We start from the raw sequence: 14,541 nt of genomic DNA, 5'->3' as shown, positions 1-14,541 counted from the left end.
AAACTAGTGATCACACAAGGTTATGGTTGGTATAGTGCCGGATAACTTTGTTTCCTATTGGCTGAATATCATGACTTAGGCTTATGATTGGCTCGATGAAGTCGCTATTATTTACTATCCTCGTTAATGAACATCTGTGAAAATGTTAACTACATATCATATACTATATACATATATGTATACATAGTCTATTCTATTAGTTTAGTAACTAAATAGTTACTTCTGTTTGATTCAAACTTTGAGGATTTGAGTATTAATTCTTGTGTCTTTTTAAATACTATGCTATTTATATACTGCCTGTATACATATGTAATTAGCTACACAACTTTTATTGCATGGTTTTATTTTGTTTGAATAGTTATAAAATAGAAATATTATGTTAAAATGGCAAATAAGAATTTATTAATTAAAGAAAAGGATAACTTCTTGTCTACGTTACATACACTGATATTTTCTCAAACTGACAAAAATGATGCAGAAGTAGCTGATTTGGAACGTAGATGTCTTGCCATGAAATATTTTACAGCTAAAGCATTGTAAGCATAAACAAAAATTGGATTTTCAAATTCTTGTTTTATATAAAATTTTGTGTTTATAACATTGCTTACAGTGACTCCGAAGATGCTGCTTCAATTATTCTTAGAAAAGGGCTTAAAGATTATCGAACAATTGTAGATGACCAAAATGGGCTAAGCAATTACTGGAAACAATTTGAAGCACGTAATGTTTCAGTTAATAATGATCCATTACAATGGCAAACTTCTTTGAATGACCCAAATCTTACACTGGAACTAGTGAAGCCTCTTTCATGCCAAAAAGATAAAACCTTAGCCTGTGCTAAAAAATGTTTTACTGACAATCATATTGAAAAACTTATTAATAAGTGGACTAAATCTCCAGAGTCCATACGGCGTAAACAACCTCATAAATCAGTAGTTAAGGATTTTGAAAAACTTTCTTTTAACAGTGACGAGTTGAAACAATCTGCAAGTAATACTTTTAGTAATTGTAAGGCCTCTCATCAATATCAAAATACTGATAAAAATGATTCAATTTATACAAATAACAGTCATAAAAACATAAACTCAACTTTCTCGCGTGATTCAGGTAATAGAGAGTCCAATAGAGCTCCTAAGCACTTTTTTCAGACAGAACAGAGACCTAAAAATGTGAGTATTCCTTCTATAGCTCCAAAAATTGATCAATCAAAGGGTTTTAGTAGAGTGGCTGTAAGCTCCAAACAACAGAATTCTTCCGAATTCAATAAAGTAGATGTCAAAGATACCAAAAACAAGACTAGTTTTTTTAAATCTGCTACAGAAATGTTAAGTGAAGAGCAAGCAAATGCAAATAAAGCACCACGTAAAAAGACTTTAGGTGGTAAAGATGGAGCAAATTCAAAATTTGTTTGTCCCTTTAAACGTGAAAGAGAGAAAGAAAAATGTATGAATACATATAGTAGCCATGAAGAAAGCAATGAGACTTTTGACTATAAGGATGAAAGATTAAAAAATATTGAGCCAAAAATGATAGAACTTGTAAAAAATGAAATAATGGATTCAGGATCATCCATATCATGGGATGATATTGCTGGTCTTCAGTTTGCAAAAAAAATTATAAAAGAAGTAGTTGTTCTTCCCATGCTAAGGCCAGACATTTTTACAGGGTTAAGGCGCCCACCAAAGGGAATTTTGCTATTTGGTCCACCAGGAACTGGTAAAACTTTAATTGGTAAATGTATTGCTTCACAAAGTAAATCAACATTTTTTTCAATTTCTGCAAGTTCTTTGACTTCTAAATGGATAGGAGAGGGAGAAAAGATGGTTAGAGCTTTGTTTGCAGTTGCTAAGGTCGAACAACCATCTGTGATATTCATAGATGAAATAGATTCCTTATTGTCTCAAAGATCTGAGACTGAGCATGAGAGCTCAAGAAGAATTAAAACGGAATTTTTAGTACAATTGGATGGAGCAGCGACTGCGGAGGAAGATCGTATTTTAATTGTAGGAGCAACAAACAGACCTCATGAATTGGACGAAGCTGCCCGTAGACGACTTGTAAAACGTCTTTATATTCCTCTTCCCGAACTTGAAGCACGACAAGAGATTATACATAGTTTACTTAAGTCAATATCACACAATCTTACAGAAGAGGAAATGTTACATATTGCTGAGCAATCTAACGGCTATTCTGGGGCTGATATGGCCAATTTATGCAAAGAAGCTAGTATGGAGCCAATTAGATGCATTCCATTTAGTCAATTAGAAAATATAAGTAAAGATGATGTTAGACACGTGACAGTGATTGATTTCCAGGTAGCTTTACAAAATGTACGTCCAAGTGTATCTCAATCAGACTTAACGGTATATCTTGATTGGGACAAAGTATATGGAAGTGGAACTTCAAAAAAAAGTTAACATTTTTACATGGTATTATTTATAAAGAAATTCCTTTAAAAAATGTACTACTACAATGAGAAGACAATTATAAATTTGATTAAAATAAAATTCATTTTTTTAATTAAATGTAATTATATAGACTTTACTTTCACTGGTTACTACTAGACTTTTTTGTTCGTGATGTAAAATTATATCTAATGATACTATTGAAGAATTATCTAAAATTATCTCTTGTGAGTCAGTGGTACTAAGATCAAATGTTTCAAAGTTTTGCATGTGTAAAATATGAACGCAGCCTGTAAAAATATATACAATTTTTGATTATTTAATAACAAATATTCAATATAAAAGAAATATATATGGAGGTTAAAATTATTTACCTGAGTCTAAACCAATTACCATTAGATTTAAATAAACCATAATAGCTGTAGGTGCCCCATTTAGAATAGAAAATACATTATGCATTTTCCAACTGCCATTTATATAAAATCCCAAATACCCATCATCTGCAAATTAGTTTGAGAGTAAAAAGTAATTAATGTTAAATTATAGCTATTATATCCTACCTGTAATACAAGCTATTGCTTGAGGTACAGACTTAAGAAGGTAATATTTTTTTATTATTGCATCTGGAGTTTTAATCGTTTTATCAACTATACAAAATTTATTTCTAGAATAAGAATATCTTTGATACCCATTTTTTGAGTAGACAGAAATCTGTAATATTATATAAAATTAGTAATTCTTTAATATTTGTATCTAAATTATGAATCAAACATAAATGCAATACCATGTCGTTGTTGTTTGCAAGAGCATAAATATTTTCACTGTTCAATTGAATTTGTCTCTTAGTAAATATTCCTTTGTGGTCTATTTTTCCTATAGTTATTTTACTATCCATTCCAACACAAAAATTATTGCAGCTGGAACTAATAAAAAATTTTAGTATTTATATATTAATTAATATTCACTTATAAATTGAATTAAATACTTACCCTAATAATTTACCCTTCATTGTTAAACACAATTTTTTTTCAATAATGTTCCAAAATTTTATATCATTTCTCATTGATACAGACACAGCCACAATATGAGAGTCTTAAAAAAAATTAATTTAGAATAAATGAGGACTATTCTTTATAAAAAAGTATTTCCTTTTAACTCTCAGCTACAGCATCATATATGAGTTATAATTGTACAGCACATGTGTTAGCATATTCTAGCATTTTTAATTGCATATATCTCTTGATGTAGTGTATCAATTTAATTTTTGTTTTCAATTTTTACATTACATTTTAAGAAAGACAGAGAGTTTGAATGATATACGAGTCTCTATGATATTTTAAAAATAATTATATCAAGCAAAATTACAAAGTTTACATTTTATGAACATGCTGAGTTACTCTAAACCAGTGCTGTAGCTGATAGTTAAGTATAAATAGTTTAAATACCATATCTTAATATTTGAATATCACAGATATAGTCCATGTGGTTAGCTCTAGATATTAGAATATATCCTTCTGAATCAATAAAAGTAAAGAAATAAATTCTTCCTTCAGATGTAGCAATTGCTAATATGTCTTCTAAAAAGAATGATTTTTTTTTATTTTTTACAATTAAAATTATATAGTTTTAAAAATAAATACTTGACACTGTAGCACATGTGATAAATTCAATTGAAGAACACAGTACTGGTTCTATAGTTTTAACACTAGTATCATATTTTGTGAAATATTTATACGTCTTCCAGAATTTGTACATGGTCATCCACATTTTAGGACTAATACTTTCAATGTCACATCCAGTACAACCTTGTGCAGGATAAAGCTTTTCAAATAATAAACTCTGTACTTCCTCTGCAATGTCACTTTTGCATCTAGTATACCAGTGCTTATTGTACTATAAACAAACAATAATTTTTCAAGACAACATTATTTAGATGTACTGAAATATATTTAAAATAAGAATATTTTATTAAATACTTCTAATAACAAATTAAATATAATAAAAAAATTAAAAATACCTTATAACTTTTATTAATGACTATATTCCATGTATGGCATACTCTCTTTAGGTTTAAAAGGGTAATGGGGTCTGTGTGTTGAAAAATAATTTCCCATATTTCTATGGGAAAAATCATTTTCTTTTTATATATTAAAGTATCTAAAATTTACAAAGAATTATATTAACAGGTATAGTTGAGCAGGATCAGGTCAATTATAATATTTAAACAATAAATTGCTAATATTTTAATATCAATTAATTTATTCTGATAACATTTTCATGAAATTATTAGAAAACATATTCAATTTTTCACATTTATTCAAATACCTTCATTCAACAAATATAAGTCTTTTTAAAGAGTTTATATAATTATTAGTCTGCTTAATTTTTTCTCAAATTCCAGAATCTATAACTGTAATTTAAAATTAAAACTTTACTACATCTACTATTATAATTTTTAAACTTTATTGGTCAATTACATTTACAGCATGAATGTATTTTTAACAAGTTTAATTATTTAATAAGGTTTTTATTGTTGACTCTTAAAAATAACGATTGACGACGAGCAACTACCCAATTCTTCAATTGTTCTGACAAGATGCAAAACAGTTAACTAATAACAATGAACAAGTCTTTATTGTTGGTATTTTAGTAAATGTTAAATTAAATGAAATAAAATGGAGTATGTTACATACATTCGACAAAAATATGTATCTATCAGTCAATAAAAAAGTGGTGAATAGGCTTTTATTTAAAATTGTTTTAAATCTTTTGAATACTTACTTTCCGTGCTTGATGCCGTGGTATCTTGATATGCACTAGCGAAGTAGTGAAACTTGTGAACTACAAGTACTACACAATTCGGTGATGGTAGACAGTGGTAATTCGACTCCCCCACTCTGACTTGTATTATATATATGTTACATACGAATAATACTTTAGAGTAGGGGTATTGAATTCTCGCTGTTTGTCATCACTGCACAACAATGGTTTTGTTTGCATTTTTTATAATACTTTCGGCAATCTGCTTTGTTACTCTGTTGTCACGGGTTTCACCAAAATGTGTTGGCAACATTGCAAAATATGACGTCATTTTGAAATTCAGATTATAAAACTTATTTTTCAAAAGTGAATCAGCTGGCATAATAGGATCCAGAATCCATTCTAAAGATTAAAAGATCTTTCTTTTGTTAGTAGTACTAGTGGTAGTAGCAGCGGCATAAGAGTGTCAGTTTTCAATGGATCGGATAACCCTTAATGCAGATCTTTATAAATTACGCAGATTTTTTTAACCTTGGACGCTATTGATAAGGGTAAAGGACTATTTGATAACAATACTAGTTAATTTATTTAGTTGCTACGTGAAACATTATTTTTTTCAGTAAATTAAATTCAATTCATAAGACATCAAAACCATTGAAATATAAACGGATATTCTGGTTAGAAAATACATATTAGCTCTATTTATGAATCTACCACACCAGCCTGTAAGTGACGTAAAATGTAAATTATTGATAAAGACAGAAATACATATATTTATTTTTAAACTGAAGTTTTTATAAAATATAATGATTCCAATAAAAATCCATTTTGCTGTCTGTAAAACAATATTTTCTGACGATAAGAAAATATGTTTTTACAAGTACTATATAGTTAAGATTAGTCGGTCGAAAAATCACAATCTTTCTATCTTTTTTTTACATTTTACTATAGAATTGAAATTTTTGGTATTCAATTTATCCACCGGTAATTTATTTAAAAATCTTTTTATCGTTCATTGTTCTTTGGCGACATTTGTACAAAGCGCGCAAATAAATGGTTTCATCAGTGGCAGACAAAGTATCCCAGCTTCATAAGTCTAAAAGGGAAAAATCAAACAGCACATTTAATAGACATAATATATATTGTTCATATTGAATGAGCCGAAAATTGCGATTTGAAAAATGAACTAAACAAATAGTAGCCGGTCTTGGCGCCTGGCGGTCTTCTTTCCTCACTGTTTCCTCTTGTCCCTACCCTAGCTAGACCCTACCCCTATTTCTTGCAACCACTTGCAACAGTGCTGATTGCAGCCTTCAGCCATCCAAAGCCACCCAAAGCTAACCACCCCTTCTTCTTTGAAGAGTGAAGACTACCTCCATGCGCGACGATGGCGACGACTGGCGACAACACAACTGAAATCGTCTGAATCTGATTCGTCAGAATTCAATATGGAAGCTTCGCGGTTCTAAGTTCTAGAATGTTGTTTCGCCGAGACAGACGTTAATACAACGTTGATACTTTAATGTCATTTTTGTGGATTTAACATTAAACAATACTGATATTTGCTTGTACTTTTTAAAAGACTAGTAACCGGCTGTATTAAAGTCAAGATGGAAAGTCCGTTGCCACAAATAATTGAAAGCGCAGATGTTGATTTTACGATAAAGCCGAAAGACAGGTTAGTTAGCCTTCTTGATGAAATTGAAATCCACGTAGAACAATTGCGGCGAAATGCTTGGAAGCTCGAAGAAGAACGAGATAGTTTGCTTACCACACTGGATACTCTTAGGAATAATGATGTTTTAGGATCATTAGAAGAACGTGAGTAATGTCTACTACTAATGTATAAAGCTACTTCTTTATTTAAATTAAAAATAATGATTAAGCATTACTTATACTTACTCCATCAGTTTAGGCTATAAAAATGTTTTTGCTCATACTTTTATAGCTGATAGAGACGATGTACTGAGGTATGCAGAAAGATTATCAATTCGTTGTTCAACAGTTGATGTCCTAGTGAAAGTACAGAGAGATTGCATTCAGGAGGAAGCATTACATCAGGTAATGAATTCATAACAGACTAATATTTGTAGACATAAGAACCTTACTAACATTAATTTTCATTTTGTCATTGACCACAGGTTAATGGCTTGATTGATAGTCTAGTAGTTGGACTTCGTAGTGATCCAGGTGCAACAAGACAAAGATGTGTAGCATTCATGAATGCTTGTTCTTCCCAAGGCACTGGTCATTCAGACAAAATTTTTGAAACTGCTATTCTTGGCTGTACATTAGATGATCAAAAAAGAGTGAAGAAGAGACTACAAGGGCTCATGGATTACATTGATAAAATGCATACTGTAGAAATGCAATGAAATATACTCAAAGCAGAAAATATCAGTTTGAATAGCTCTACAAAACTTTTAAGATCACTGCAAATTTTTAAATAAGAACAAAACAGAATTTGCTTTTCATAAGAAACTTAGGGCCTTAGCTCCATATAAAAGTGAGATGTAAAGACCTAGGTAATTATTTTAATAAGGTGCTTAACTCAGCACAGTAAAAGACATTTAAAATAGAATTGATATACTAAAAGTTACTGATAGTATATATTTCAATTCTATGGGTACAAAAGAATCTACTGCTTTCATTGGTACACAAAATATGCTAAACAATTTCTTTTCACAGCCACAATAGACTATGCTAATTAAATTATAGTCAAAACATTTTTGGCTTTTGGCTTTTGGATTTTTACAATTATAATTTAAATTATGCATATATTAAGGAAGTTTTATAAGTGTCCAATACTACACTTTCTGATGTTATTATTGGATGATTTACTGCAAATTGATGTAATTACATTATGAATATGTATTTTATAAGATATCTGTTATTAGGTATAACAACAAGATATAAAATATCGTAAGCCTTAAGCATAATTTTAATTATAAGCCAAGGCTACAAATGTTTTTTCAATTTTAAACTTGCTCCCATGGAACTCCTTAAAAAAATTTTAGTGAAAATATATCAGTACCAGGAAAACAAATTCCATTTTATTTTCGATATCTATTACAGGATTTAACAATTATTTCAAAATCGTCAGAACAAAAACTCATTGTAATGTATTCAGTAATTGAATGTTTATATTGCAAAGTATGACATAAATATTACATAAAGAAAAGATTGTTCTAATTTAAATAGAAAATTAATGCATATAAAGTAATTTATAAAAAAATGGTTTGGTATGATTGATGCCTATTAGAATTTCCTTATACAGTCTCAAGTAGTTTACGATACGAAACACTAGGTAATAATAAGCTCCAACAACAAAAAAAAACACTATTTCCTTAAAATATAAAACTTGAGCAAAAAATAATTTGCGTAAAACTAATTTGCTAACTCATTTCATTATACTTCAAAATCGGTTAGGCAGAACATAAGCATTTTTAAATCTTGAATAGCCATACCGAAAACGTACTCCGTTTTCAATTAATTTTGATTTATTATGTTATACGTTTTGTTTACATTGAATACATTTCCTAAATTATCAATTCCTATTCTGTGATGTAACAGATATATTCGTTTCTTTGTAAATAAATTAATACAAAAAGAATACTCATGTAACAATTCTTAATTACCGTTTACCCATATCACATAGTCAATTTAAAAAAAACTCATTAAAAGTAACAAATAGAATTATTTGGTTGGAAACAATGTGGTATTCTAATTAGTTAATAAAATTTTGTATTAACGGAAAAAATTGATTTATTTTATTTATAATTATGTTTCACTAGCAAATGGTGTTTCATGTATCTAGAGACTTTAAATATACAACTAGTTTCTTAGTCTATATTATTTGGTTAATCATTATGCTTACGCGCTCATTTTATAAATTTTTCTAATAAAAATTTTTTGTTCGTGTAACAGCATGATAAAGAATACTCGCATGTTGATAAATACGAACAATAGTTTATATATAATATATGATTCTTTAAAATAGCATTGATAAGATTTTGCAAAGAAATCACTAGAGAAGTCTACACGCATTTTTCACGAAATTTTTCTTTTTATGACTTCTTACTTTATTGGACGGACGTAAAATTATTGTTCCATTTCCGGTGTTCCGATTAGATAAAGCACCGTTTGGGCTAAAGGCACCTAAAAATAAATATTTATCGTTAAATTTATTGTTTTTCTCCAAGAATAATTAAATGTTATTTATGTAATATTATTTAAGAACAAATCTTTGACATATTTGCTATTTATGAAATTTCTTTTTCGGACCACCAGAGGATAAAACTACATAACATAAGTTTCATGTTCTACTGTGGCAGGAGCTCTTTCGAACTTATAGACACACTTATACAAATACTTGCAGATTATTCAAGATCAATGCTTGCGGTCACGCGATCGAGATAAGTATTAGAATTAGTATTCTGTAGGAACGCGTGGTCAAAGAAACTGGTATTCAGCTAAAGCAAGACAAAAACACGACAAATAGTAACGAATGAATTCTTTATCTATTATCTTCACATCATAAAAACTCAAGTGCTACCCTGTATTAATTGATTCGCTTTTCAATGCGAACTACAAATTACAAATCAATTTATGCTTATCAGAGTAAATAAGCGATTGCAAGGAGTCTGATTATATGCTATGCTGCATTAAATTGAGAGTCTAAATATAGTGTAACAGCCATATAATGTAAAAGTCATAGTATTGAAGGAATAGATAATATGTAGAATCTAGGTCACTCTGTAAAAGTCAGCTCTGGAATTTAATCACTCTTTTGTTTATACGGAAGCAACATAAATCAAGATCTCTGTATTTCCTATTTACGTTCATTTCTACCAACGCAACGCAATTAAAAAATTGAATGGATTTCAAAACAGGGTATGAACGAATCTAAGGATGGATTAGTATATTTTTAATTCAGTTCACATACACAAGTTTTAATTCGACTCTTAATCGTTCATCAATATATTTTACTAAAACAAACCGCAAACACGTTTTCATCCAGTTTTATTGATGATTATATAGTTTTATAGAAATTTCACTGAACTGTGATTTATTCCATAAAGTTTGAAACTTCAAAAATTTGGTCTTAACTTACTTATAACGGAAGGAGACCTAGGACCAGCGGAGTACAATCTTAAATCATCCTGATAATCATCATCGCATTTGTGCATTTCATGTAAACAACGTGACGCCAAATGTCGGAAGACGCTCATAACACCAACGTCCTCTTTCACGGAAGTCCTAAGAAGTTTACATCCAAGGGCACGGCTTAGTCTCTCAGCCTCGTCCCTAGAAGTCAATTTTTAATCAATTCGACTTAAAATGTTAATAATTTTCACGCGTATTTGATTTTTGCTAACTTAAAAATTGCAAGACGACGCACAAATTCTGAGAAAGCTCGCATAAATTTTTTATCAAAAACCATTAAGAATTATACATTTTTTAGTTACTATTCTAACAGGGAAATTTATCATGGTAACCGAATTTTTGGTCGCTTTGACGTCATTTAGTATCAAGGTTGCTCAGGTGGCCTCGTCCTATAGAAATTAAAACAGTTTTATTTTTCTCAGAATCCCCTAACTAATCCATAACTTTCAGGCTAGCAGAAATTAAACACATAACTTTACATGATTCGAACGTTCAACTTATATAGTTTCATATACGTTACCAATTAAACTAACTCGGGGAGGGGGGAGGGATTGGTTTTGTTTATTTGATTTGTTTCCCAAAAAGAAAAACTTTAGATCACTTACGGATCAATTACACATTGATCAACAAGATCCATCTTGTTTTGCACCAACACTGTGGGAATTTCTCCGCATTCGTTCTCCACCTGCAAAAGAAATGCATTTATTCTAAAGAAACATCGATCAGCATTGTCCTCCGTTATTTTTACAGGTGTGCGTCTATTCGCAGTATAACGTCGAGTGTCGACATACAGCAATAATCGGTTAATCATTATCGTATTACTATAAGCATTATAAGTATAGTACTCCTTTTGTTCGTCATATCATGCAAATAATTGAAGCACCGGTATAATTATTAAGGGACTTTTTTCTAAGTATTAAACTATATGAACTTTTAATTGTCAATGTCAGGTTTTAAGGAAGGAAAATAGAATCAGAGAGAAAAGTTTAAGAAAACCTTGAGACGCCTGATGACGTTGCGTTTGGGGAGAAGTTGGAGGAGGAAGAGGGGGTAAAGTAAGTAGAGGAGGAGAGAGGAGAGAGAGGTAACGCGACGCAGCGTGAGGAGTACATTCCCCTATACTTGTTTTAGCAGAGAAGCTTCAAGTAGAAAAAGCGGCAAGTCGCGTGGAGAAATCCAGTTTCTCTCGTTGCTCTCTATTGTTAAGGCGAGTATTACTTGCAACTTTGAAGTTTGGAGGTAAAGAGAGGATGTTGAATCCTGCCATGATTGTTCGAATGGCAGGCAATGGACGGCAGAAGAGATGCGGGACTAGTTGTTATTTGTTATTGTAAGGCGAGTATACCTTCAGCTTCCAAGAAGGGATAGCGTCGAAGGAATCTCTATCCGTGGCCGAGTAAGCTAGCACGCAGGCATGAGCCCCGCGATAATAGGCCGCTGTGATTGCATCGAATTCCTCCTGGCCGGCGGTGTCCCAGAGCATCAGTCTGACGTCCTCCCCGTCTACCCTGCAAAATATCCATCGAATCTAATCTTTTATTCAATTTACGAAACGATTATTTTAATTTCATTGTAAATAAAAGTTTTTTGGTTTTTAAGGGATTTCCAGTTACTAATTTAACGTTTTAATAAATCTGCCAAGAGGTTAAGTATAATGTTCCAATTTTTTTGTAAATTTAATGGAATGTTTACCAATAGATGGATTATTGAACAACTCTTAAAAATGGTTCAGGTAAATTCTAACTGTTAACTATATGTGTACTTACTGCATGTAAGTAAATATTTATTTGCAAACACACGCACACACTAAGAACGATACAGACGATACAGTGGATATTTATTCAACAAAAATAAATGTATATTGAACGGTAGAAGATGTAGCTGATGTAAGATAAAGAGGTATAGCAACAAACGCAAAACTAGCTGCATTTCTATGCTAGATAAGTCTTAAGGAATATTTCTCCAGTCTTGAATAGAGAAACAGCAAGGACGAAGGAGCACGGAAGGAGATTCTGTAATTTTTCTCAGCAAATTAATTATGCGCCTCTTAGCCATACGCGTTGTATTGTTTTTTTTATCTATGTTATGTCCTTATCACTCACTCTATCTCTCGTTCCAGAAAATCAACGCCTATGGTCTTCTTGTAATCCCTTGTATACGTGCCCTTGCAAAATCTTTGGATCATGGACGATTTTCCCACGGCTCCGTTGCCCACTATCACCACCTGTAAATATGTTTATGTCTATCTATATAGTATAACTGAATGTTATCAGGGTCATTCGTCGCAACAATGCACACTGCATGTTAGAAATGAAGCGCAGCATCATGAATCGTATAGTACCGTGTAAATTTACGTATTGTAGCACGTGACAGAAGGACGACAGACTTTCTAAAACTTGTAGAACGAGATGCCTCTTTGCCTTCCTGCCTATTAACGAGTCTACTTTTTTTGTTAATCTCATTTTACTACACCTACGGATTATCTTTGGTCGACAATACTCTGGTCAATTTTTTATAATTGCTTGCTGTTATAGTTAAATGAAATAAACTTCATACTTTATTGATTCAATTTCATTTTGGTCTCCAAAACTGTATATTTATAGTAAAACTGAATGAAGGTATGACTTGAACGAAATAACAAATAATCGAAGGTACGCTTGGCTGACTTGAGCAGCGAGCAAGAAAAGCAGTAAAAGTAACGCGTGGTCACACACGAGCACATACTTATATGAAAACGGCAGCAAGTCCCGTTATAGCAATCGAAAGATGTGTTAAGATCGTTCGAGCAGGACCGTATAATTATTAATTTAGATGAGCATGAATAAAGCGTATAATAGCTCTGGCTAATCTCGTTGATATTCGAAGAAAATCATGAAAAATTCTTTAATATCCGTAAACGTGGTATTTATTTATTATACGAATCCATCACATCTGTGCATTTCTCGAACTTCATTTTTAACCTTTAACTCATTTCGATGTTTTTGTTATTTTTTCTTTCGAATTGATCTTGCAATGACAAAAATTCGTGGTTTAATTTTGTTCAGTGGATCGTTTTTTCATGTTAGCCATAAATATGAATTGATATGAATAATGTATGAAGCTTTGCTTGGGGGTAGGAGCGAGACTAGTTATTTCTTCTATTTTTACCTTTGGAAGAAAATGGAACTCCTTTAGCAGATATTTTGTAAGTTTTGAAACGAGCCAAAGGAAGCAAGCTTCCGGAGAGGCGAAGCATCATCAACGAATGTGCAACTTTGTGAGATATATTTTGTTTTACCTTAAGTGATATTTCGAGCTCTTCCTCCCGCATTCTGGTCGTAATGCGATTAGCATAATATCTAGTTGGAATATATCCCGTGTTGCTTGGCTGTTGATGTCCCGTGGGAAAATTCCACACTTATCAATGCACTAATCACCTCTCCCTACACTTAAAATCAAGTATTTTACACTTTACTAGAATCATTGTGATAAATTGAAAAAGAAACTTTATTCAGGTTTTTGTTTCAATGAAAGAAAATCCAAAGAAATTCCAATTAATAGAGTGAAGCAATAGAGTCAAAGGTAATACAGCGTGCATATGGTACATTTGCCGATAGCCGACTGTAACGACTGTAACGTGTATGTGAAGCCGACTGACTAAACACCTGTAGAGGAAACACGAAACACCTGCTGCCATGAGTGGACGAGAGGCTTATAGTAACTTTCCCCTAGGAGCACTTTCAGGGCTGGGGCTGGGCGCTGCTTTGCAGTCTTTACCTTTACATCACAATTATTCTTATTTTGATGAGCTGCTTATTGTTTATTTCTTTAATTATAAGGTAATAGCATACATAGGCTATGCAGGCTGGCGACCTCGGGTGCAAAGGTTTTGTAAAATAAATTACAACTGACACATACAATTTAATAGTATACAAGATATTTATTCATTTCATTCTACAGGCATTCATCGACTCAAAATACTGTAAACCACACCGACATATTTACGCATATTATTATATCTCATTATTGTATAATTTTACATTATTTACGAGGGGAAGTTATAAACTTCAGTATTCTTGAAAAAATTACTTGACAATTTATACCTTCCTGCATCGATACCTCCATTAATTATCGAGCTTTTTTACGCAATATTAACGATGGATAAAATATAAAAAATATATAAAAGTGGGAAATATTTGAATAGCCGAGTACAAAATAATTAATTTCTAGT

General features: G+C 31.4%; 4 protein-coding genes across 5 annotated transcripts; 2 read left to right on the top strand and 2 right to left on the bottom strand.

Moving 5' to 3' along the window:
- Positions 1–128: 128 nt before the first annotated feature.
- Positions 129–2,417, top strand: LOC136779260 (fidgetin-like protein 1). The gene is made up of 2 exons (XM_066736765.1): positions 129–536; positions 611–2,417. Exons 1-2 carry the CDS (start codon positions 385–387, stop codon positions 2,415–2,417), a joined length of 1,959 nt encoding a protein of 652 aa, XP_066592862.1. The 5' UTR covers positions 129–384.
- On the bottom strand, positions 2,414–5,304 carry LOC136779262 (uncharacterized). The gene is made up of 9 exons (XM_066736768.1): positions 5,187–5,304; positions 4,423–4,562; positions 4,046–4,298; positions 3,851–3,982; positions 3,395–3,497; positions 3,190–3,328; positions 2,966–3,116; positions 2,780–2,905; positions 2,414–2,695 (listed from the first exon to the last, which is right to left on the bottom strand). The coding sequence occupies exons 2-9, from the start codon at positions 4,537–4,539 to the stop codon at positions 2,517–2,519; spliced, it is 1,200 nt and encodes a 399-aa protein (XP_066592865.1). The 5' UTR covers positions 4,540–4,562; positions 5,187–5,304; the 3' UTR covers positions 2,414–2,516.
- Positions 5,305–6,569: 1,265 nt separating this feature from the next.
- Positions 6,570–8,778, top strand: LOC136779265 (BAG family molecular chaperone regulator 2). The gene is made up of 3 exons (XM_066736774.1): positions 6,570–6,986; positions 7,114–7,226; positions 7,307–8,778. The coding sequence occupies exons 1-3, from the start codon at positions 6,776–6,778 to the stop codon at positions 7,538–7,540; spliced, it is 558 nt and encodes a 185-aa protein (XP_066592871.1). The 5' UTR covers positions 6,570–6,775; the 3' UTR covers positions 7,541–8,778.
- Positions 8,779–8,923: 145 nt separating this feature from the next.
- On the bottom strand, positions 8,924–13,970 carry Rab23 (RAS oncogene family member Rab23). 2 transcript variants are annotated; one of them, XM_066736772.1, is made up of 6 exons: positions 13,609–13,970; positions 12,434–12,555; positions 11,677–11,839; positions 10,937–11,016; positions 10,279–10,472; positions 8,924–9,323 (listed from the first exon to the last, which is right to left on the bottom strand). In XM_066736772.1, exons 1-6 carry the CDS (start codon positions 13,639–13,641, stop codon positions 9,193–9,195), a joined length of 723 nt encoding a protein of 240 aa, XP_066592869.1. In that variant the 5' UTR covers positions 13,642–13,970; the 3' UTR covers positions 8,924–9,192. The 2 variants fall into 2 exon arrangements, with proteins under 2 accessions (XP_066592869.1, XP_066592870.1); XM_066736773.1 differs by lacking the exon at positions 13,609–13,970 and adding an exon at positions 13,479–13,600.
- Between the last annotated feature and the right edge of the window lie 571 nt (positions 13,971–14,541).

This window comes from Prorops nasuta, unplaced genomic scaffold, assembly GCF_024137725.1.
Source record: "Prorops nasuta isolate Cenicafe-Biocafe unplaced genomic scaffold, Cenicafe_Pnas_1.2 PNAS00015, whole genome shotgun sequence".
Taxonomy (NCBI): Eukaryota; Metazoa; Arthropoda; class Insecta; order Hymenoptera; family Bethylidae; genus Prorops; species Prorops nasuta.
The sequence above is the reverse complement of the archived record's forward strand: the minus strand, read 5'-3'. Positions and strand labels throughout refer to the sequence as shown.

Coding starts and splice junctions, on each gene's coding strand:
- Rab23 (XM_066736772.1), bottom strand. CDS start 13,641: ATGCGGGAGGAAGAGCTCGAAATATCACTTAAG. Junction 11,840..12,433: donor TTTCTGGAACGAGAGATAGA/GTGAGTGATAAG, acceptor GATATTTTGCAG/GGTAGACGGGGAGGACGTCA. Junction 9,324..10,278: donor TAGGTCTCCTTCCGTTATAA/GTAAGTTAAGAC, acceptor ATTTATTTTTAG/GTGCCTTTAGCCCAAACGGT.
- LOC136779260 (XM_066736765.1), top strand. CDS start 385: ATGGCAAATAAGAATTTATTAATTAAAGAAAAGGATAACTTCTTGTCT. Junction 537..610: donor TATTTTACAGCTAAAGCATT/GTAAGCATAAAC, acceptor CATTGCTTACAG/TGACTCCGAAGATGCTGCTT.
- LOC136779262 (XM_066736768.1), bottom strand. CDS start 4,539: ATGATTTTTCCCATAGAAATATGGGAAATTATTTTTCAACACACAGAC. Junction 4,299..4,422: donor TCATTAATAAAAGTTATAAG/GTATTTTTAATT, acceptor GTTTGTTTATAG/TACAATAAGCACTGGTATAC. Junction 3,329..3,394: donor ATGAAGGGTAAATTATTAGG/GTAAGTATTTAA, acceptor ATTTTTTATTAG/TTCCAGCTGCAATAATTTTT.
- LOC136779265 (XM_066736774.1), top strand. CDS start 6,776: ATGGAAAGTCCGTTGCCACAAATAATTGAAAGCGCAGATGTTGATTTT. Junction 6,987..7,113: donor TTTAGGATCATTAGAAGAAC/GTGAGTAATGTC, acceptor ATACTTTTATAG/CTGATAGAGACGATGTACTG. Junction 7,227..7,306: donor AGGAGGAAGCATTACATCAG/GTAATGAATTCA, acceptor CATTGACCACAG/GTTAATGGCTTGATTGATAG.